This window comes from Sander lucioperca, chromosome 15, assembly GCF_008315115.2.
Source record: "Sander lucioperca isolate FBNREF2018 chromosome 15, SLUC_FBN_1.2, whole genome shotgun sequence".
Classification (NCBI taxonomy): domain Eukaryota; kingdom Metazoa; phylum Chordata; class Actinopteri; order Perciformes; family Percidae; genus Sander; species Sander lucioperca.
In genome coordinates this window covers 15,682,739-15,708,136 of record NC_050187.1, presented here as the reverse complement: position 1 = coordinate 15,708,136, position 25,398 = coordinate 15,682,739, and the positions used below count along the sequence as shown (strand labels likewise).

The following is a 25,398-nucleotide window of genomic DNA, read 5'->3' as shown; positions in this document are numbered from 1 at the left end:
CCACTTTGTGCAGTGGAGATGCTTGTCTCAGCAAACAAAGCCAGATAGGGCATACTGTTTTATTCCACTAGATGGTGCAACAAGACTTTCTTACACCTGTTTTTTTTTTTGTTTTTTTTTTATGACGGTGTAACAGAGCATCAAACTGTATACGAGCGATGCACATCATGGCATCATTTTCTTACTCTACCTTTTTCATCGGACGTTAGTTGCTGGGTTGGGGGATCTATGGGAGAAAATGTCTTCACTGGAGTTGTGGATTCAGGGGTCTCAAACCCTCCATCAGAGTCTGAACTCCTACAACAAAAGATGAGCATACATCAGACTGATATCACTTGAACTGTAATGACTGTAGTGACTGTATCATGATCGTTGACATCATGCGAGGGCGAGCATAACTTATCTTCTTCAGACACAGGACATCACAAAGTTCCGATATTATTCTTTACTGCAATAGATGGTGTGAATATTTTATAGAGATTCACTGAGGACAGTATTTTGTGTATCCAGAAGAAAGGCCAGCAAGTACTATTTCTGTCTATTCTGGGTTGTTGTTTGTGACTTTTATGGCTACAAACACTGAATCTGCGGTGAGGTGACAGATAATGACACATCTGAGACACAGGATTACACTACCTCAACACACACACATGCAACACCCATACACACACAAGACCACCTCAAGATCTATATCACAGATATGAAATAGATAGGGAGAGACTGAGGGGAACACTGAGCTGAAAACAGAGAAATTACCAATTTTTGCATGATAATATGCTGCAAATGAAAATCACAATGTTATCATCCTAAGCAAAATCCATATTGATTGGTTTTCCTCAGGACCACACACACACACACACACACACACACACACACACACACACACCCCCACACCGAAGCTCACTAGACAACCTCACTACCACGTCCCATGCTCTGTTGATCAATGTATAATCCGACGGTATGTAGTCTCAGCCTCCCGTCCTGTCTCACCTCTGTCTGATCGGCTTCACGGCAGCACTGATCATGTTGTCATGGCGTGAGCCCCAGGAGAGACTCCGGAGGAGCCCCAGAGCCGGATCAGAGCCCGGGCTGTCCCCGTCTCCTGCCCCTCCCAGCAGTGTGCCCCAGCCCCAGCGCGCCCACTGCAGAGGAGACAGAGCCTGCCACGTACTCAATGCCATGGCTGCCGGCGGGCTACACCTCTCCGCACCACGATGCTACTGCCTGACACACAGGTAGATGCCCACCGCCTCTTTCTCAGATGAGGACTAAGACCACCGGATCCAACCTTCCCTCTGCCTTCTCTCCTTTTCTCTATAGTCTAATATCTCTTTGTTTCCAATCTACAACCTCAGTCCTTTAACGCTGCTCCTCTTTGTCATCTGTAGCCATATCTGTCTCCACTCCTCCCCAGTAGGAAATGATGCCTCCCAATCTAACTGAGACTGGCTGCAGAAGCCCACCGCCTGCATACTGTATATTCTTGCACACTCTCCGTCTCTCGCTCTCTCTCAGCCTCCCTCTCTCTACTTTCCTCCCTCCCTCTACCTCTCTTCCTCCTGAACTACGTTGCTACATCCACACAGAAAAAAAGGCTGCCCATTGCCCACCAGCCAAACCTGCTCTGATAAAGCTTGCTCATTACATATACAACCACTGCATCTGATATATTTGTATATTTCCTGTCCTTTTATCTCAATGATAGTGTCCTTTTCTGCCTAAATTACTGATGAAAATGTACACCTTCTTTGGTCATTGCAAAGACCCACCCAGATTGTGCTCTACAAACCCAAACAGTATAATAAAAGGAGTCTTTTACAATGAACAATATTAAACCGTAATGAAAAATGCAATGGCTAGTGGAAACTGTGCCAAATATTTTGGACCCCCATTCCTCTTTAAGAAACACAAACACAAGAGCATAATAACCTCAAGGCACTGCTGAAGCCATTCAGGATCCTGTAGGGGTCCTGTCACACACACACTCAAATATGGATCAAATAAAAGCCTGTAGTATTAGAGACATGGGGGGGCTGAAAAACCATCTAGCCATCAATATGGCCAAAGCAAAAAAGAAATTCTGAGCCGAGACATAGAGGAGGCTAGTAATAAATGTATTTTGCTGTCGTGGTCAATATATCCACTATCCCAGGGGTCACATCACAGCAGAGATGGAGGTTCCTCTACGCAAACAATATGGCAGAAATAACATATTTCACTTGGGCTGCAATGTGCTCCACTAACAAATTGAAATAATTCATCAAGCTACACAAGCTCCAACAGGGTATTACATGATATGGGGTGCCTGTTTTTTTATATATTAAGTCTGATACCTCCTCAGATCAAAAGCCTTAAAAACACATCCATTACTTTGGAGGGTGGTGTGATGAAGAAACGAGACAGCACATGGCAAAGATCGGAGCCAGAACTGTAATCCCTGTGTTGGCCCAGTGTGTCCCAGCAGGATAAGATTGGTCTGCCTAGAGATCCATCTGGATCAGTTACTGTGAACCAGGATCAGCTCCAAGGACAGGACCCACTTACAGAGGGTAATATGCAAAGACCAAATAAGCATACACCAAACAAATTCATCTATGAAGACCTGTAAGAGATTTAGCTTTAGGTTTTTTTTTGATAAGCGCATACAAGCTGCTTCTTTGAGGATGGATGAAAACAAAACTGAAAACAGCAAAACAATGAGGAAATTGGGACTCATTTCAGTGCTCCGGTTAAGTCCTTGCAGAGGACATTTTTCATGTGACTGCAAACACTGTGTTGCTATGGCAACAGGAGGTTGTTTCCGCCATATGTTCCACGTTGGAAGAAACAGCGTGGCTGGATGCACACAGTCCAACCCGAACACACACAACTGAGGATTGCCTAACCAGCGAGGTCCAGTGAATTATATGAGATGGAAGACAAATAAAGGCACATTGCAGATTTATGAGGCGAGCAGCTGCTGCATCAGCATTATTCTGTTCACAGCCCATGAATTGGTTTAACTAAAAAAAAAAAAAAAAAAAAACAGCATCATTTTTGTTTATTCTACACTTCTGTTTCTCGCAGAATGGTTAATATTGACCATCTTTATTCAAATGTAAAGAAATGGCATCTAATAGACATGAAATCATTTACTGATAGGAGTGCTGTAATTAAAAAAATCTTGTTGCAGACAAAACACTGAAAGAGGAAAAGCAGCGTGTGGGTGAGCAGTCAGGCTATGGGGGTGAATAGAGACAAAGAGAGCGGGAGTTAATAGCAGCCTTTACAGGCGGAGATGACTGCCTGGGGACGGAAACTCTGCAGAGTGAGGCAGGGAGACGCCGCATTTCAGACGTGTCTCTCTGCTTCCAGCCACACCAACTGGGCCTGTCTAAACAGCTTTCACAGTGCTGGAGGGAGAGCCATCACCAGCCCCGGGGAAGAGAGGGAAACTGGGCCACAGCGACACATAAACCTAACACCACATGTCAGTCCTATATACAGATATAGATGTTGGCATTGCAAATGAAGCACTTTTCTGCTCTTTGCTAAAACATTCTAAATTTGAATGATCACAACTGATAAGGAGGCAACTGTGATTAAATGAAAGCTGATGGAAACAGAAAGAAGAACAGAGGGATGAATGGAGGCAGGCTGCTGGTCTCCAAGCAGCTGTGCGATCAGCCTCAATGTACTAGCTGCCGCATACTCCCTCCATCGACCCTCGGCTGTCAAACACCTCCAAACCTCTCTGTCTGGACTCGACTATCATCCATCTCTTTCCATTCCACTCCTCCTTCACGTTTAATACCCTCGCTTTCCCTCACCTCCCGCTCCATCTCTGCAATTCATTATCCCTTTGTTATCTTCTTATTTAGCGATCCTTTCCCTCTCAGCTGTTTTGATTGTACGATAATAACATTAAATCTTTGTTCTGTATTGTGAAAAGAAGGAAAAAATCAAATATGCAGTTATACTATGAGTCTGTCCCTAATTACACTGTTTACAGTCTCTCCTATAGGTCGAAATAAAAAGACCAACAGAGGGAGCTCCTGTGCTTTTATCCCCCAGATAGACAGTGTCTGGATATAAAGTATTACATCATAGGCACTGAACACCCTGAAACACCACAACAACCTTTTTTTTCATTTTCCAAGAGCCTCTCCAGTTTCAACACAGGTGTAATGTGGTGAGCAGCGAGCAACTTATAGATGCTTTGTAATGGGAAAAGAGCACAAAGCAGCTCTTGTCTTCTGCAAAGAATTCTTCAACTTCAGGAAATGATATAATATGGAAAATCACTCTGCACCTTCTGCAGGTCATATAAACGGAGCAGATGTACCTCATCTCCATGCGGACTCGTGTCAACTCTCAAGTCTGGTATCCCTTTCTCAAAACAAAGAAGCCACTGAGAAAAAAAAAAGTGTCAGACTAGGATTATCTCTCTGTGTAATACCTCATCTAGCCTAATCTGAGACTTCTGCAAGCAGATGGCACATTAAACAACAACAGGCCAGGTCTGTGGGTCAGAGCATTGATGAGGAGGGGGTCAAAATATCGCTCCATTTTGTTCATGAGATCAGATGCTGTGTTGTTGCAATGTTCATTCAATAGTATCCCAACCCCCCATCAGTGCAGACACAAACAAAACCGACTCATGTTATATTTCAGAATAAAATGAATAAAAATTCCCTTGAGCATTGCCATAATTTGGTCCATTACCTAACACTCAACACTTCCACATCAGAGCCCTACAGTGCTTTGATGTGTGAATGCTTTATATACTGTAAGTGCTTTTGACAGTGTTAAACAACTCATGGAGTGAGCTCGGCAAAAGCTGTATTATTAATGGTAGGGATGGTGGACACAGTGCTTATGTTCTGCCCACCTGTAAGAAAACAGCTACTAATTTAACCTTCCTGCAAGAAGAGCCTGTACTTTGTTGCAGATATTCTTAGAAAAATAGTCAGTCCTCTGAGGTCTGAATTTAGCAGAGCTTTGAGATGAAAAATAACGTATGTATAAATCATTCATTTCTCCATTACAGACAGAACGCGCACACGCACACACACGCACACACACGCACACACACGCACACACACACACACACACACACACACACACACACACACACACACACACACACACACACACACACACACACACACACACACACACACACACACACACACACACACACACACACACACACACACACACCATTTCTCTTATCCCTCTCCTCTGTTTCTCCCCTGATTCTTCTTCCCCTGTGCAGTAATGTGTCTGATATAAATAAAACAAAGTGGAGCACACGCTCCGTCTCTCTCCCTCTCTAACTCTGTCATCCACTGATATTCCTGAGTTATCTTTTTCAACCCCCACACAGCGTGTTCTATTTCAACACTGTTACCAGCTCCTGCTCCCAGTGCAGCAGTCACGTCCTCCTTTGCACAGAACAAAACATCACCCCACCAGCCTCCCAGCGGTACCTACTGTACTCATTGCCTAATTCTGGTTCCCACAGGCTCTCCTGAAGCACTATTATGTTTCATCCCTACATACAGTACTGTAGTGGAGGCACGCTGATGTGTCTGTGCACGTGCTCCGATTCTCTCATCCTTATTTACATCACAAAAGCAAACAACAACAATGATGACATGCTCTGCTGGTTGCATTGGATTTTACACTCTGAGAAGGATTTATGGCAGTGCACATGAAAAAACTGAGTAAGGGAAAGCTAAAATGCATCAAAAACTGAGGGTGGTAACAGAACACAACGTCTCAAAGAGATGTTTGGCTTCAGCCTGCAACAGTAAATAACACCAAAAATGGCAACACATAACCATAATATTACTCACTGGTGATTGCATTCTGCATCATAAATCACCCGGCATCCACAATGAACATTTATGTCACATGGAGGGCCATGAGACATGAATAAATAAAAACAACATGGCAAAGCAGAAGCAGTTGGAGCTGCTCTCCAGACCTTCAGCTTTTAAATAAAGGGGTGTTCTTGATTTTGATCACACCTGTGAACATTTCCAGACAGAACACGTGTGTGTGTGTGTGTGTGTGTGTGTGTGTGTGTGTGTGTGTGTGTGTGTGTGTGTGTGTGTGTGTGTGTGTGTGTGTGTGTGTGCGCGCGTGTGGTCAAACTCACATGCGTTCTTGAGAGGGACAGGGGGTCTTTCCTTGCTCCAGGGACTCGTTGGCTCCCATCCTCAGCTAGCTCTGACCCCCCTGCCTGCTCCTGCTCTCCAGCCACCCTCCACATCCACCTGCTTCCCCCCCCCACCCCTCCAAACTCCCTCTCCTTTCAGTCTGATCCTTGCAGAGGACGCACGCAGCCTGTGTCAGAGGAGGTGAGCACCGGCTGGGCTTACTGTGCTGCAGTGCAGAGGATGAGCGCCACCCGCTCGCATCAGGAGCAAAACAGTGGATGATTAAGGGCTCCTCACTGTGTGCACAGCATCCCCGAGCCTCTGCTGCTTACAGACTGGGAATATTCCTGTTTCTCATCTGGTGGTAAAATGATGCAACACCAAGATGACTACAATCTCCAAGAGCAAAAATGTCAACAAGAGAATATTCCAAAACAAATACGATGAAATAACAATCCTGCTTTCTTGCCGTCTTGCATGAGTGTCTGAGGTGGCGCTTCTCTGTTTGGCTGCTGATATCGCTGAGCTGTGTTGCTGCTCGCGATGCCTCCTCCCCCCTCTCTCCTCCACTCTCTCCCCTGACTCCAGCCTCCTGTGCCTTTAAAAAGACAGGCAGCTTTTTCTTGTCCGCTACCGTGACTATGCAGGGGAGCTAACAATAGCAGAACCCCCAAAACCCCACTGATTAACGGGCGCTTTCTCTTTCACTCTGTCCGTCCCTGTCTTCCTCCCTCCCACAGCAACCGTACCTCTCGACTCTGTCTTTCTCCTGCCAGGGTCCCCCTCTCTCACTCAGTGACTTGCACAAGGAAAACGTCATTTTTGTGCCTCCTTTTCACACAATGGATGTTCCCAGCACTCAGAGTGACCAACCAGAGGGATGCCTGAGGTAAACAAAAGACTAGTATGTGTGTGTAGTATTCACGTCTGACCCTATTATGTTCTCCGTACCGGCACCCATTAACAAAACAGGCATTATGAGACCAAAAATTAGACCAAAATCAAACTTAAATATAATATTAACTTAAATATTATATTGCATGCTGTAAGAGAAGTAACATAGACAACCCATTATCTGACTGAAAATGTTAAAGATATTTATAGAAGCTTAATCCAGAGTTCTTTGCTCAAGAGGCAGCAACATATGCTACCTTTCTAAATGAATACAGTCTCTGTGTTTAAATCCCTGGGCAGCAGGCTGGGCTGGTGATCTAATTTACTGGCACTCTCATCAAACCTTGAATTGCATCAAAGACTGGAAGAGCAATGATGATATTCTGTCTAGTCCAATTTTTTTTTTCTGTGTGTGAGTGACAGACACAGAGAATGTGTCCTGTGGGATGGAAATAAGAGAGGGAACAGATTTAGCAAATTTCCCATCGATTGTCAAAAAGAAATGGGAAAGAAAGGAGTTGGAAATATGAGACGAATAAATCTCTTGTACACTCATGGGAAAGTGAGGAAATGAGGGCCTTGCTACAATAGCAACTTCAGCCTGAAGCACTCGTCGTCACACAAACCTGCTGTACGCAGGTTTCAGGTGTCGTACCTCTGCCTGTGTGGACTAAAAAGACAAAATCTCCAGTTCCACATAGAACACTAAAACCCAGTGTTCATGTCCAACCTGACACCGCAGTTGAAAAGGGGAGTGTTTGCATGTAAACATGAAGTCCATTAACTTACGTTCACAAAGAATATCGATGTGATTCTAGTCACGGATGGGCCTGTGGGTCGATGTTTCACAGCCCGAGGGGACAAGTAAAAACACTGCCCACTCACAGCTCCTAACAGACCCCTGCTAAAGCAAAACTATTGATTGCTACTGCCATCCCTACCCCCTATACCAGCACAAAGATGTATCTAGGACAGCAAAGCATGTATGTGTGAAGTACAAGTTCATATTCTATCGAATGGCTGACATTAACCTCTTCTCTGTGTTGCTACTTTAAGAGCTTGGCCTTGCACTGCTGTTCCAAATGTAGACTAAAGAAAATGAAGAAATAAAAAATTCAACAAACTCAGGCACTGGAAGATATGGCTGTGGCAGTTTTTTCTGAAAGATTCATAACGGCGCTCAAGAGGAATGAGGGTCACTACGATCCACATACAGTAAGTGTAGCCTGCAAGAGGGTTTGAATGTAATAGTGTCTGCTTCTAAGCAGACTGTGATGGTACAGAACAATTTGTGGTTTCATAAGTGTGGCTGGAAGCTTGAGGGAAGATTGGAAAAGCCTTATTTAGTTAATAACATGGCAGTAGAGAGAAAATAGGTAGCCTCTACCTGTCAAATGGATTTTAGTTGTTAGTAAAAATCTGAAACATGTCATGTTATATAAGAATCTTTAGAAGTACTGTAGAAGTGAAATTTGGGTTGTGGTTATGTAGCCAGTTCAAGTTGAAGTGTGTACCTTCACGGGTAGAGTCTCAAAGATTGCTGCCACACAAGAAAAAGAAAAGAAAGAAAAACAAATAATATGGACCATAATTTGGCACAGAAAAGAAAATAGAGACGCAAGATTATTCAAACAACCCTATGCAAGAAAATAATGCAACAAACCTCAGAAAAGGACCATAAAAGAAGGGACCCCCCCCCCCCCTTTTACAGCAAATTATAGGTGCTGTCTGAGTGGGTGATAACAAAATAGCAAATGAAAGATACACTATGACTGTTACTAGATATAACAATGATAACCCGAACTATGACGGAATATTAACCGTTTATTAGCCCAAAAGCATGTCTTTACAGCAACATGGCTAACAGCAACAATGGAAGCTACCCACAATCCATCAGGCTTATCTTACTACGGATCTTATAGTGGCCCAAAATACACAACGACAAGTGATATGCAGTTCAAATACATGTTTTGGGGAATCCATATTTGTGACAGGATGCTGGTTGCTGATCTGCCCCTATGATCCTCCTGCTGAACAGCTGCTGATTGGGCTGAGTCCGAGTCTGGAGCTTTGTTTCTCATATGCCAAGAAAAGGCTGCATTGCTCCCGTAAACAATCACTCGTGTCTACAAAACGTCCACACTCAAGACTTCATCTGAGATACTTTGTCTGCATTTACAGAATATCTTCTTACAATATACTTTGAAATTCTGTGGCATTCTTTCTCTTTGTATCATTAAAGTAAATGTTAAAAGCAATCAGTGGAGTAATCAGGGCACTTAAATTGGAAACCTCAAAAAGATACCACTGAACCCATTATCTCAATCACAGACATGTGTTGTGGGCGTATAAGATAATGGGGAGAGTACATCTGTCACAAATACAAGTAAATGAGGACGTTTAGCTGTTACAATATTTTAAAATGCAGTGCTTTACATCTGTCTCTCTCTCTACAGCCTCAAATAGAAGAAAGAGAGTGCTATTACAACAATCACATATTAGGTAGACAGGAGGAGCTGATTGGTTTGGGGGATATTCAGAGGAATCCAGAAAAACAAAAGAACCAAGGTGCTCCTCATTTTTTAGCTGTCACGATAGAAAGCAGAAGTAAAAATGTGTAGGAGTAACGGACAGCTTAATTATTTTTGAATAATTATTAATTAAAAAAGGGAAGCCTGACCTTTTTATTTTTTTATTTTACAGATGGATTTAATTATTACTCATGCAACTCTGAATTAATCATTCAGGAAAAAGCTCAAAAAATGTTTGTTTTGACTATCACATGGTGAAGGAGTAGGTAGGATCACTGGCAATCATTTGCCCAGCTGAAGTAAGGTGGGCGATATGACGAAATATATCAGAACAAACAATATTGTATATATTGTTTTATGTCATTTCTATCGTAATGTCAAAAATACAACAGCCGAACTGTGTTACTGCAATATTTACGTCATTTGGACAACGTTTTATGTTCTGATCCTTGCACATTATGTTAATTTTGCACTAAAGTTCATAATAAAATGAAAAAAACAAACACTTTTTGTGTATTTGTCATTTATACAAGTATACAAAAATAAGCTTTACAATGTGATTATTTCATAATACACTATTTATTTATTACTAGAAAATATGCTATATTTCGATATATATGATTATCGAGATATGAATGACTTATATCGAGATAGAAGATTTTGGACATATCGACCAGCCCTAAGCTAAAGTGCCTTTGGGCAAGATAAAATAATCAATGTCTAGCAGCTCCCCGGGAGTTGCTTGATATATCATCATCACTTTATTAGCAGTAGAGATTGTACATTTTAGTGCTCCTTGCATTTCATATGACCTTCATACTCAAACAAATGTACTAGAATAAAAGTATAGCTTACGGTATAGCTGCACATAGGGTGGCAATGCATCTCTGTGTGTCTGCAGGCAAACAAGAAAATCTGTGATATCCAATCAGAATACTCCCTCCATGTGTTGGTACTCCTCTCCTCTGTACTGGTACCTCTCAGATATCATAAATAATATAACAACACTATGCTAGCCTCGCCTTCTCACAATTCTGGTCTTCTCTGAGAAATGGAGGCATTTAGAAAGCCAAATAGAATCACGTCATAAGAAAATATGTATAATTCTACACAGAAAACAATATGTTGTCTTTTCCAATTCAACACTGACGCATACTGAGATACATGAGAGCTGGTGTGTGTCTCTGTGTTACCATTATATATATGTGCAGCATTCAGACAGCAGAGTGCAGACACAGGCTGGCAGTACAACATGAACCCTGTGAAGGGAAAACACCCTCTGCTGGTTGTAAATGACAATTCACTGTGAAAGTGGCTGAGTCATTCCCTTATAAAAGTAAGTCTATGAAATCAATTGCAAAGCCAAGATGTATTGCAGAGGAATGTTAAGTATTATCAGTGGGGAAGCTGCGCTGTTGGCAAAATAATGAGGAGCATTTATATGTAATCAGCATCAGTGTTATGAATGAAAACCACTGTGTTTGATAGCTTCGTACCATGACGAGGGTGATACACAAGCAGCTTTAATGGCAAGAAATCAGCCATAATAGGTCAAGTGGTTATTATAGGGCTTATTGTGAAAAGGTGTGGTGTGTAAGTGCTCTACGTTATCCTGTAATGTTTATAAAATCCCCATATAAACATTTCACCCTGATGCTTTTGCTATATGCTACTTAACAAGCCACAATTATACAGTATACAGTTGAGTTTCCATGACCACTAAGTTCATACATTAGCAAATCCTGTTTCCTAGGAGTTCATGTGGTAGACATGCATAGCAATGCTAATCTGTAATTTTAGGAGATGGCAACACGGTTTGCTGAAACAGACTCTGGAATTCACTTAGAATATGGCAATATTGTTGTATGTGATGCATCTGTAAATAGTGAACATTGTATTGTACTATTTTTCTCAATTCCTTATAGTTAAACATTTATTGAAATATGCTTATTCACCTAGAAATAACTATTCCTTTAAGTTATAAAAAGGAAACAGCATGGATGACTACCTTTCCACCAGTTTCTTTCTCAGCTCAGGAGCTCTGAGAATCAACATCTACAAGGTAATTCAGTGTGCCAGATGTCGATGTAATGCTGTAATTGGACCTGAACTATGGTTGAAAGGATAAGGGCATGGCTACTTCTCGTTTAGCAGGCTAAAGGGACTAGTGTCAGCACTGGACAAATCTACTGTGAGGTCTTACAAATGAAGCAATGCAGAGGCACAAAATCAAAGTGACACATTCCCGTCACATTTGTAAACACGACATGGGAAATGGGAAATGACCTAATGAACCGGTTTAAGAACAGTGACAGTCAGGCAGAGTTCATGTTCATACCTTAACGGAGGGTGGCAGGGTGCAGAAGCAGGGCAGTGGTCCTCACCCTGGTAAGCAGGAGGTACAGGAGGGGAGGCAGGGGCTGGAGGGGGAGGAAAGCAGGGAGATACAGGTGGGGCTGGTAGAGCTTCAGAAGTGTGCCTTTCCGGTGGTGTGGGAGGAGGAGTGGGAAATTCGGTGGTGTCTTGGAGGTGAGGTGGGAGGGCAGGCAGGAAGTGGTATTCGGAGGTAGGAGGTGGGGAAGAGGCAGGGGCACGGTCACCTCTTTCTGCCTGCTCAGTGAGGGAGGACCTGCAGGGGAGAGAGCACAAAACATCTAAAGACGGACCGAAACAAGAAGGCCAAGTACGGCGATTCGGAAAGCCATCTGAGGACACGCTCCACTTTGCTCTACACAAATGAACCATGACCGAAACTTACCTCAAAGTAGAGAAAGACGGAGCACTATGCTCTGTGTCCTCAGTCAACCCTAGTAGTGACTTGAAATATGAAATGCTCACTCTAACCATCCTAAGAACGCTTTGTCATTTAAATGAACTAAAACCGAAACTCCTCCCACCAGTCCCTTTACATGATAGCCCATGTTTCCCTTGCTTGCTCTACTTGCCCTCTGCAGTGAAGTAGCCTGCTTTAGGTTGTCTGGCTCTGTCATCATTGGCCACCTGGTGGAGTGGATTTGGCCCTGATCCAGGCCAGTCTTATCAGGACTGGTAGGCTCTCTAATCTGACAGGCAATGCGATGGACGCCCATGCAGCTGTTCCCCACTTGAGGCATGCCTCCTGTTTAGCTCTAAAAATACCCCAGTAGCCTCTTCTGCAGACGTGAGCTTCACAATACCTCCATCAACTAAAGCACATTTACCATACTCAAGCATCAAGTCAACTGTCTCCTGAGCTGAACTTTCCAAACATCCCTTCCAGCTCATTTCAGACTGAAACTGAGCTCTGTTATTCTCCATCTCTCTCTCTCTCTATTCAGTAAAGTCAGACTTTAATAATATTTTCATAAGGGTGTGTGCTTTTCTCAAGGGTGTAGCAAGTTATAGTTTACATTAAAGGAACACGCCGACTTATTGGGACTTTAGCTTATTCACCCTAACCCCCAGAGTTAGATAAGTCCATACATACTCTTCTCATCTCCGTGCGTGTTTTAACTCTGTCTGACGACGTGACAAAATAATGCCAACATGTTCCTATTTACATGTTGTGATTTGTATAGTCACAGAATATAGTTCCCAGTTTATATACGGTTAGAAGATGGCTGTGTCTCATGTGACGTTGTTATTTGTACACGCTGTGACTATACAAATCACAACATGTAAATAGGAACATGTTGGCGTTATTTTGTCACTTATTCGGAGCAGTAGGCTAGTTGGAACCGGTTACCTCCAGGATCTGTGCTAGGCTAAGCTACCGGTGGGGCCGTCGGACAGAGTTACAACACGCACGGAGATAAGGGTATGGACTTGTCTTACTCTGGGAGTTACGGTGAATAAGCTAAAGTCCCAATAAGTCGGCGTGTTCCTTTAAACACAAGTCTGGTTGCTATCATGGTTGCTCTCATTCCATTATCTAAAAGTACAGAATCTTCTAATTGATGCAGGATGGTTGCATGAAGAGGAAACGTCCTACAAATCCATATATGAATTTTTATTTGGTCCAATTCTTCTCGTTACAAATCCTCAGTCAGTGACTTACACCAGCAGGCCAAAGCTATACGTATGTTGGCATCTGTGGCTAACTAAGCACATGCAGCCTGGAAATAGAAACAACCAAGTCACAACACAGTCTGAGCAAACTATCATAAGACTCATTGCGGTCTCCAAAGATGGACAAAAACTGCTATGGAGCAGATAGAAAAAAAAAAATCAAGCGTATAGAGAAGAGACAATTGGCCGAAAATAAGATTACCCTGGACACAAGTGTAAAGTATTTACTGGTTCAGTGGCTTTAAAGTGAAGATAATGGCAGCTGACCCAGTCAGGTTAACAGCTAGAGCTTTCAAACTTTTTCCAGATATGATGTCATGTGTATGAACTAGCAAATGATTTATAACCATAACAAAATGAATGCCACAAGTCACAGAGAGCACATGTGCTCTTTTTCAGCAACACACTTCTTCACGTCAGTGTAGTTTTACGTTGGCATTAACACCTGGACAGCGTCCAATACAGTTTTGTACTGTTGGTAATTCAGCAGTGTGCAGGGCGTTACTCTAGAACACCTCATAAACGATTCTTGAGAAGGCAAATCCAGATACAAGGCTAGTCCAAGGATACATGCATTGACTCTCTAACCTCTTGTTTCATGACTGAGCATTAAGTAAACAAAAGTTACTTTGACCATACGGTCTTCAAGCCACACACACACACACACACACACACACACACACACACACACACGGGAAACAGCTGGACGCAAAGACAGCAAGTCCAGGCAGGGTGTTTAATGATAAATAGGGAGTTGTAAATAAAACCAGCTGAAGGTACTAAGAAAAGTATGTTTTTTTTTTTGTGCTGCAATGATGAGAGGACCATTTCTGTCCTACAGCCAGCAGCTAGCTCATACTGTCCTGACACACACAAATACACATTCAGCACATTCAAGAACACATTGTATATATTGCAAACGCATACTTTACCAATTCTCTTCTTCAACAATAAAGATTAAAATTTTACTTAAAGTCAGTCACGTGTGGTTGAATGAATGGCGGATATGAGATTATCTACTTCACTTATGCCAACAAAGGCACATGAACCTACAATTGCCATGGCAACTAGTCTATTTACAGTACAGTACAATGTGGGCTATAGCACATCCCACTTCCTTTGTACTCCAAAAACATGGATGAGAAATATCCTACATACCAAGCTGAGTAGTCACAGCCATTTCCATAGTGTTGAGTAAAAATGGCTTTACAAAAGATTTTATTACATTTTATTAAAACATTTTATAGTTGTATAAAATGTTTTTAAAACAACTATGGAGACACATGTCACAGCATACATTTCCTGCTAGGCCATTTCAAAAGTCTACCATGCCAGCAATATATTTGGAGAGCTCACAGACAGTAGCTAAACATTTGATGTACTAATACGGAGATGTCTCGCCAACCCAGCCTCCACATCAAGTAGGCCAGGGGCGCACAACATGCTCTAACCTGTAACATTTTTTTTACACCATTCATTTCGCAACTTTGCTCCTTCTTTACCGCCTTCTGTCCCTTCATCTTTCTATTTGTCCCTCCCCTCCTCCCATCTGGTGAGGTCAGCAGAGACAGAGCGTAATTAGCACGTGTTACCTACAGACCATCTGTTGCATCCACCTGGAGGGACTTAAACACAAACGCCTACTGTAGACACACAAACACAGAAAGAAATAAGGTACCCACTTACTGTCAACTCACCCAGATTTCAGCCATGGAGGAATCCATCACACAACCTCAGAGCTAACTACAAGTAAGTGATGGAAATGACTTCTGCGGAGTGCCTGCTGAACTTCAAAACACCAGAGCCAATAAGTGTATGTCCCAGTCCTTCTCTCCTCTGTCTGTGACTCTGACTGACTCTGTCATACACACTCACGCCGCAGCACATGCTCAAGTGTTTCTCGAAACTCAGGCTTTTGTTCCACTCTGTCTGGTCTGTGAAAATGACTTCAGTGGGGCTGAGTGCCTGCCCAAATTCCTCCCACTACAGGGTTCAGTTCACAAAGCTGCGCAGACTGAGCAGGACTGACAGCTAGGACAGCCTCTGGGGGCGGGGGGGAAAAAAAAAAACGCGCGCGCGCACACACACACACACACACACACACACACACACACACACACACACACACACACACACACACACACAAACCATTGACCATGCAGTCACATTTCTGTCTCTGGCACATGTACGCAAGTGTAACTTTATCTATTGATGAAACCTATAGTAGAAATAGCACTGTCACTCCTCCTCCCTCCGACTCTGAACAAACGTTTGTCTCCAACAGCAGTGATGGGACAAGTGTTGTGACTGACAGGCAACAAGTGCTACTCTGGCATGTGAGATGGCTCCTTTAAATGCAGCAGGAGAGAGTGACAACTAAGAGAGATAACTGAGGAAGCTGAGAAAAGCTTCAGCTAAGTAAAAAGAAATCAGCAGCACAGATTTAACTGAATTAGAATATCATGTGTCATTTATACAGACATTCCTTACATAATAAATAAACTGGAAAAAGAATCCTTTCACAACACATCCTTAGATGCGCAATGAACACTCTAGTGACATGTGAAGTTTTTAAGTAGAAGAATGACATACATGGAAAGTTAGTCTAGCCAGAGCTGTTAAAATGCTTAAATAAATACTAAATGCCCACATGGAGGTTGAACAGAACGACTCACTGGTTTATTATGTGTATTTAACTTAGTCAGCAGATTTAACAACATAAAGGGTTCACTTCTGTTTCACCAACCGGTACAAATCTGTGAGACTCCGTCTCATTCGTCCGATCAGACTGTTAAACCGCTGCAGACAGCAACAACCTACCAGACGCCCTCGAGGTGTCTGAAAGCCAAACAAAGCCACCGAGGGGACTCTCCAAGGAAATCCATTTTAAATGTGTGACAGGCAGAGCTGCTGAGCTGTGAAGCACAGTTCCCCCTGAGAGCCCCCCCTTTCACAAATAAATTAACTGCAATAAAATGTCTCGGACACATCACTGTAATGGAAATGTTATGATAAGTTTTAGGAAAACTATCAGGACTAAAAGGTCATACACAAATCATTCTGATGTCTGGTTTCCTGTTGGAAACCCAGTCCACCACAAAATTACTAGTCTCTATGTAAACCTGTTGTTCTTAATGGTAAAAGGCTATAATCCTGAGATTTTAGTCAATTGAGGATTATAAGGACATGGTTTTTTTTTTTTAATCCAGACTCTGACTGAGCTCTGAAAGAAAACCGTCCCTTGGCAGCATCCTTGCAGGGAAACGTTACTCCTCAAACTGGTAAAGTAGGCTTTCACTGGAATCTCCAGTGGGACAATAAGTGGAAATTGTTCTCGTTTGCTTTAAATAGAGAACGATTTTCAGGAAACACTCATTGTAATTGAATATGTATTAATCTTATGATGTTACGAGGGCACTCACCCGCTGTCCTGAAGCTCCTCAGCAGGGTCCTGGACTGTTTCTGTCGCTGAAGTTTCCTCAGCTGGCACTTTCAATGGCTCCTCAGCTGGGATCTCTACAGGTTTTTCCACTAGCTCCTCTGGAAGCTCACTGATCAGCTTCTTCTCTGGTTCTTCTGTTGTTGTCTTTGTTGGTTCTGGTTCTTTATTCTTCGTTGGTTCTGGGAACTCCACTTCATTGTTCGTTGGTTCAGGGAGCTCTTTTGTGCTTTTCGTTGGTTCCTGTAGCTCAGCTAGCTCCTTCACTATTTCTGAAGAAGTTACTGGCTCCCTTTTTGGTTCTGGGAGCTCTTCTGGAGGCTCTTCTTCTTTCTTGGTTAGTTCTAAGAGCTCTACTTTCTTTGTTTCTTCTGGGAGCTCTACTGTCTGCTGTGTTGGTTCTGGGAGCTCTACTGTCTCCTGTGTTGGCTCTGGGAGCTCTACTGTCCGCTGTGTTGGCTCTGGGAGCTCTACTGTCTTTTTTAAAGGTTCAGGAAGATCCACTGGCTTCTTCACAAGATTCAGAGGTGGGATCTCTGTTGTCTTCTCTGCTGCTTGCTCCGGTGGTGGGCTCTCCTCCTGTCTCAGAGGAGCAGCTATCTCCTCAGTCGGAGTAAGAAACTCTAGTTGAGGAGACTCCAGAGATGGGAGGGGTCTGGGAAAACAATGCAAGAGAAGAGGGGGTTGGGGGATTTGTTGTTTACTTTATAGCACATGCACAAGGAATGACTGACACATGACAAATGTGTGTGCTTGTGTGGTTATGGGGGCGCTTCCTACAAGGTGTGTGTGTGTGTGTGTGTGTGTGTGTGTGTGTGTGTGTGTGTGTGTGTGTGTGTGTGTGTGTTGTTGTTGTTGTTGCATTGTGAGAAAAGGCTCATTCTTGCCCTGGAGAGCAGGGACGATGTCACAGCTGATGTCATCCTTTGAATATAAAAGGCTACATTACTTCCTCAAGACTTCAACCGGCACAGTCATCTGACCCAAGCTCGAGTCACAAACAAAGTGCAGCTCTGTGTTTACCTCATTCATATTCATTGTCCCGCTGCTCTCTGCTATATCACTCCAAACAAGTCCTGTACATGGTGTTACTGGAATGCCAAGTTGTAAAAAAAAATAACTGCAGCAATCTATGAATACTAAACAACTGATAAATAGGCTGAACATCACAGTTTTACAACAAAATAATTATTGACATTTGTCCACCTAATTAATTCTTAATTATTCAGGTGTAGTTCTGATTGTTGTGGCTGGTGACACAAACTACACATATGCCTTTCTCTTTGTGTACTTGAGCAGATATATAATGCTCACATGCTACTTTGTGTAACAGATTAAGGGGAAGCCCTTTTTAGACATGTGTAGTTGCATGGCATTTATTTTTCATTAACGTAGTTTTTTCAGCGTGAAGTCTCGTGTGTACTTCTCTACTCTGGTTTCTTAAAGGGATATTTTAGATTTTTTGAAGGCATTTTTCTCATCTGATCTCACACACACACACCACACACACCACACACACACACACATTTACCTTGATGTCTCTTGTTTACTCTGAGATTGGGATGCAGCTTCTTTTAGAGCTTGTATCCAGTTTGTGTCTGGTTCTCGAGCTGGAGGTCCAGGAGCCGGACTCTCTGACGCATCGGCACCCTCTGTGTTCACAGACACTTGTTCAATAGGAGCTTTTTCAGATGATATTCCTTCATGGTGGGAATCGGCAACACTGAGGTTAACCGCAGTATCGTCTTGGGGCTTTGACAAAGACACCTGATCATGTGGCTTCTCTGACTGGGTAGGGGCTGCAGGAGGGGTTGATGCAAAATCTCTCGGACGCTTTGACGAAACAACAGATGGGCCTGTGATAACATCAAGACTTGTTTTATCTTTTATATCATTGTCATTTTCTGTTGCCTTAGAAAGACCAGTTGAGCCACTGTCTATAGCACTCACGGTTGGATTTTTGACCTCCTGTTTATTCACTGCTTCATTGTTTAATGCTTTTATCTCACTTTGTCCTTTCCCCTGGCTGCTAGCTTTCTCTTCTTCCAAAGGTGCTTTATCTTCCTTTGTGATCTCCTCTACATCAGGGCCTTTTATGGGTGTTTGTACTACTGGGCTGCTTTGTGTGGCGGAGCTTTTACTGAAGCTTTGTAGCTTGAGAGGCCTGCACACTGTATCCTGAATTTCACACTCCTCAGTTTGACTAACGTTGCATTTCACAGTCGTGGCAGCACTGAAATCCTTTTCCACAGTTTCGGGTTGGCCAACCAGAGTACTGAATATCTTTGTGTGAATTTCTTCAGCCTGGTTTGCACTTGGAATAACTGCTGTATGAATGCCATGACTATCTGTGCTGACCTTTGATGAAACAGAGATCTGGAAAGGTGAAGTCTCATGTTCCTGTGGTGCAGACTCAACACATACAGCAGTGTTCTTCGAGGTCTCAGGTTTTCCATGTTGGTCTTGACAGGCAGCTGATAGATTGCCTTTTTGCTGACCTTTACCAACCAGATCACTCACAAACTCAGTGTCTGTATCTGACCCAACTACCCCTAACGCAGGGCTTTCATTCTCATCCATCCTCTGTCTTGTCTCATCTACATAAGAGCCAGTTGTTACACTCCCTATTTCAGTCGAGGCATTTCTCTCAGCAGCGCTTCTACTCTTATTTAAATCACTGGCAAGGTGAAACAGCACATCAACCCCTGCTTGTGCTCCCTCTCCATCACCCATCACTTGTTCATTGCTGTCATCCCCTGTCAACTCATCGCTGCTTCCTGACTGACGCAAACTCCCAACAGAGCCGTCTCCTCCCTCTGCTACCCCTTTCACACTTGGAACCAGTGCTTGGGTCTGCCTGACCTGACTGTTAGTCTTTTCTGCCCCCTCTAGACAGCCACCTGACAATTCCTGTGTGGGATGTCTGGATCCCAGACACTGTAGGTAGTACAAACACGGCTGCTGTTGCTCTTGTTGCTGAGCAAAACAGTTGGGCTCTGGTGTGGACTGTGATTGGCCAAGAGCTGCATTCAAATCTGGTGCCGTGTCCCTGTCGGAGCTGCTTTCCAGCGTTGCTGTCAGAGTTTGGCGCAAAATCTGTTCATGAACAGTTTGAGGTTCACTACCAGAATCTACCTCAGCACTTAGCATGTCCTCAGATGACCCAGCAGGTCTGTCAGAAGATAAGGAAGAAGTCTTGGTTTGTCTTTCAGATGCAATGCCACTCTTCCTTTCTACTTCCTTTATATCACTTATTATTGGTGATTCAGTCTTATGCACTTTATGTTTATGTTGTGGCTGCAGGTCTCCAATTTCCTCTACAGCCTCTTTATCTTGCCCGTTACTCTGTTGTGGTGCTGTGTCTGTCTTTCCTGTCTGTATCTTACTGCTGTCTGCTGTTTCCCTTTGATAACCCATTGTTGCTTCTTCAACTTTTTTCTTTTCCTCTGCAAACAGCGTGGATGTCTGATCTCCCATTTTCTCTGTCATATTGTCTTGTTTAATTCCATCATAATCCTTAATGGATGTTTCACAAATAACAGGTTTAATGTCAACAGGGCCTGGCTCAGAGTGGGATAGAGAAATTACATTATCAGACCCACCCTTTGCCAGTACACCCACTGCACCAGGGGGATGAGGAGGAGACAGATTTTCCTCTTGTGAAAATGGAATATTTACATTGTTAATCGCAGAAAACTCAAATTCAACGACAGTCTCCTTAGCGTCATTTCTATCCTCCAGTTTTGGACAAGTCTCATCTGCTTTAACGTTGACATCACCGTACTCCAGATCCTGTGCTAAAGAGATTTGTGTCATTTCCCTGCTCTTGTTGCCATCCACCTCTCCAGAGACTTTGGTGCGGTCACTATCAGCACTGCCGTTATCTGTCTGCTCAGGAAGAGAGATATCACAGTCTGAAATTAACTCCAAGTGACTCAACATTGGACCAGGAGGCTGCAGCACAAAAGAAGAATTACCGGCAAATTGCTCCATAACAGGAATTGACTGGTCAGAGGCTGTCACTTCTGAAGTTGCCGATTCATCCTTTGTCAGATTAGCAGAGCAAATGATGGGCTTCGACTCCTCACTAGCTTTCATGGGATCTGTAGTAACCAGTTTACGAGGAGGTGTTTGATCTAATTGGGTGGGAGGCTGATAACTGGGGTGACTAGGCTTTGTCTGAAGAGAGGCTGTGCAGATCACAGTTTCGGCTTTTGAACTGGGGTCAAGGTCCGTAGAGAGCTGACCAACAGGTAACTCAGTGGAGACATCACTTAAAGGCTTGCAGGTAACATCGTCAGCTGGAAGCACAGAACATGAAGAGAGAGGATGTAGGTTACCTTCAGTAGCATCCCATATTAAAGGGGACTCCTGGGGCTGGCCAGCCTTGACTGACCCTTTAGACGCAGCATGTAACTTATCTATCTCTTTCTCAGTTGACAAACACAGACTTACACCATCCTTCTCTGTTTCCGCCTCTAATTGCTTTGTCACCTTTGCTGACACCTGTTCAACTGTTGGATGATCAGCCTCAGAAACGGCACTTTCTGCGGTTTGTAGAACGTCACCAGTCCAATTCTTCTCGGTAGGACATGGAAGCTGTTTTGTGCAGGCCTCAGTCGCTGACTGTAAATCCACTGCGTTTGTCTTTAAGTTGTTGGTACCTGACTGATCTATGTTAATGTTCTCCTTGGTATCTTTGGTCCCCATATCTTCTTTATTCAACTGGACATCTTTCTGTGGCTTCGGAGAGTCGGCTGAGCTCCGTATTGCTAATTCATCCTTGGTAGGAGTTGCATCTGCAGGGATTTCTGGCTTCTTCAAGCTGAGAAATTCTGGGAAGGTGTAGCTGGCCTCAACCACGGGATGGTGCAAACTCTCATGTACAGTCAGCGGAGGCAAAGAGGCGCAGTCCATAGCTGGTACCGACATGTTCCTGAGATCCACAGAGGAACTGCTTTCTTGTTTCACAGTGTCCGCAAAGTGAACTCTGTTGTTGCCTCTACTTCTGTTACATACGTACACACCCACTCCAGACATAGCACCACTATTGCTCTGTGTCTGGACTTGGAACTTTGCTGCTGCACTTACGGCTGTGCTGGTTTCTGTTGTGCTACTTTCAGGCTGGACCTGTTGAATGTTACTCGCTTGTCGCTCGACTGAGATTTGTTGTGAAGTAGTCAGAAGCTGAGGTGAGATTAGAGACAGCAAGACTTGGCCGTTGTTTCTCTCCGTCTCTGTGATGGATGATTCCTTACAAATGTGTCCCAAAGACAATGCTTCTTCTGAAATTAAATTCTGTTTGAGATCAGCCCTTACCCCTCTGTTTGTATCGCTGGAACTCTGTTCAGGGTTAGTGGGGAGAGGTGAGATGGCTGCGCCATGCTGTTCTTGGCAGGGTTGAGAAAGACGGTCCTGTTCAGTGCAGATGCTCTCAGGGATGGTAGCAATCGGCTCACTCCAGCTCTGTGACTTCAGCTGTGACTCGGCAACATCAGTGGGCGGACGCGTCTCTGTATCGGCTGATGACACCCCACTAGCAGAGCCTTCTGGCTGGCTGAATGAACTGTGCTCTGCAGCCAACCGCCCTTTCTCTCCCACCTCCCCTCCTCCTCCCCCTCTTCCTGCTTCCTCCAATCCCACAGCGCTGTAATCCTGACAATCAGGACCAGTGAGTAGCCCAAAGGGAGAAGTATTGATATAGGCTTCTAACCAGAGTGGCTCCATTTCTCTGTCTCCCTCTTCAGCTGGTGAGATCCCGGTGTCTGCACTGCGAATGCTTGTCTCTCCCGGTCCCTTCATTTCTGTCTTAGCCGAGTTGTGTGGCATTTTGCTGCTGCAGCTTTCCTCAGATGCAGCCTGTCCCTCTTTGGCTGAAAATGCAAGTGAGCATTTTCCCTGTGAACAAATTAATGCGAGCTGAGGAAGGCTGTCCAGGAGTCCTTCTTTCTCTTCGTCTGCAGAGCTGAGGCACTTTTCTATTCCCCCTAAATCTTTCTCTCCTACTGCTTTCTCACTCTCTGCGACTGCTACAGCAACTACTCTCTCCAATGAATCACGCCTCATGCTTTCTCCCTCTCCCTTGCTTTCTATCACTTCTGGCATCATGGGTGTTGCCAGTGGCAACGCAGCAACCACCACTAAAGGCTCTTCAAGGGCACTCTCCACACTGCTCTCTCCCACACAAGTCCGGCTGTTGGAGAGTGGGCTGTGATTCTCCTGTGTGAGTATCACTGCTTCTGAGGTAACTATAGTTAACTCCTGTGTTTGTGCATCTGATCTATTATCAGCAGAAGCAGCTGGATTGATAACTGTAGTTTGGACATGTGTCATGGTTGTATTTTGGTTGTCTGTGACACCTCCGGTTGCATGTTGCTTCGGCTGTGGGCTTTCATCCGAGCTGTGATTCATGCCACATGGGGCGTCTGTATGGTTGTGGTTATCTGACTGATGAGGCCTCTGTGAAAGAGCCTGGTTGGACGCAGGTGAACAGGCAGTAAGATGATCCTGCCTGCTATGAGAGGATGATAGTGGGGGGCTGGGGCTGGGCTTTCCCCCGGGACTCAGCTGTTGCTTGGAGGCAAACCCATTATCAGGCTGTTGCCCACAAATCACAGTCAGAGCTGCCTGTGACACAGATTCTGTATTTGCTGTTGAATCTATGTGGTTTCCTGCATTTATGAGAGACACAGCCTGTAATTCATTGTCAGGTTGTACTAATGCCTTTGCTTTCTGTCCAGTCTCTGTGTTCTTCTCTTCTATCTTTTTCTTTTTCCTTTGTTTCTTTTTGTCTTTCTTCTTTGCCTTTTTGTCCTGCCCAGCCTGTTTGTCACATGGAGAACTCTGCATCTCTGACAATGCATCTTTATCCTTTAAAGGAAGACTATTGCACTCTGATGTTTCATCAACTGATTCATCTTTCTTTCCCGTTTGAATGGTAATACTGGACTCGTCACACTTTTCTTTCTTTATGTCTACAATCTCTGTTATTGCCTCTGTGTCTTTCTCCCTAATTACTGCATTACAATCTAGAGTGCCATTTTCCTCGATGCCAGCTTTAGAATCAACATGTTCCTCTCTATAACGGTCTCTCTGCTCAGAAAATGCAACTTCTTCTTGAGTTTCCTTAAATAAATCTGTTGTTGTTTCTAATTGAGTATGTGTGAGTGCTTCCTTCTGCTCATTTATCTCCATTTCTTTTTCTGTCTTAATCTCTGGACATTTATCAAAGCTCCGTGTTGCCTTTTTTTCACTCTCCGTCCCTGCTGCACCGGCACTATTCTCAACGCCCAGTATGTAATTCCTGAAACTAAACACAACTGTATCTTTCTGACTGCTTGCTGTCTCACTGTTTCCATGTGTACCCTTGTTTCCATGGCCCCCGTTGCTATGTCCTGGCTGGACTATGATTGGAGGCAGTGGCGATGACTCATTGAATTTATTAACCATCACTTCTCCAGTTTTCTTCCCTACATCATTAACCTTCCCAGGCGTGATGCTGGGGGGGCCTGTAGGATTAAGTATGCCCAGTGAGGCCATTTGTTCTTCACATTCCTGGATGGCCTGTTTGAGTTCCCGATCTAGGAGCACAGATAGGGAAGGCGTCGAGGGTCGGACACCCGTGTCAGATGCGGCAGCGGGCCGTGGCGAAGGCTGACCATCTGTGAGAACTGGGTCGCTGTCATGAGGCCTGAGACGAGGGTAAGGTGACACAGTTAAGAGTCTGGCAGGCAGACAGCTGGTCATTCCACAATGCCACAAAGCGCTGCTATTGGCAGAGCAGAAGCCCATGCTCAGACACTGCACTCGATAAGCACACACAACACACAACTGTACTCATAATGCCTAGTCTGAGATGTACATTCTCTTACAAGAAATAATACCAGCTGTTTGTAAGCATATGGTTGTTAATGAACATGCAGGACTGTTCATACACACCAAAACATGATTTATTTAGGCATTACACTAGGTAGCTACTATACAATTTTCCTAAGCCTAGCCTGATTTTATAATTGTGCCAAAAGCTTAACAATGAATTTTCATTCAATAATTGAATTGGTTAATTATGTATTGGAACGTTGCCTATATTTTTAATGCTAACCTTTAAAGTATGAACCTAGTACTAGCAGCATGAATGTAACAATCTTACTAGTAGCAACTACTAAGAATTGTAGTAGCATCCATATACTGTACAATAGAAACCACTATAAAAGGTCTTAGGCTGCTGTGTACTGTTATTATGTATACAAAGCAATACTGTCTATTCCATCATCCTGACCGGTGCAATGAATACTATTTCAATCAATTCAAAAACAAAAAATGTATGTAAAGTATAGTAATG

At 43.7% G+C, this 25,398-nt stretch overlaps 1 protein-coding gene across 23 annotated transcripts in view; it reads right to left on the bottom strand.

Annotated features, from left to right (window-relative positions):
* tacc2 (transforming, acidic coiled-coil containing protein 2) overlaps positions 1-25,398 on the bottom strand; it is a 52,851-nt gene that overhangs the window by 15,353 nt on the left and 12,100 nt on the right. For 18 of the 23 annotated variants that reach the window (XM_035992568.1, XM_035992561.1, XM_035992563.1 and 15 more), the window contains 4 exons: positions 18,589-24,747; positions 17,041-17,712; positions 11,910-12,200; positions 191-297 (listed from right to left, as the gene is read on the bottom strand). In XM_035992568.1, the coding sequence (XP_035848461.1) occupies positions 191-297; positions 11,910-12,200; positions 17,041-17,712; positions 18,589-24,747 (7,229 nt within the window). The remainder of the gene's footprint in view (positions 1-190; positions 298-11,909; positions 12,201-17,040; positions 17,713-18,588; positions 24,748-25,398) is intronic. The other 5 variants (XM_035992566.1, XM_035992565.1, XM_035992557.1 and 2 more) reach the window with 4 other exon arrangements.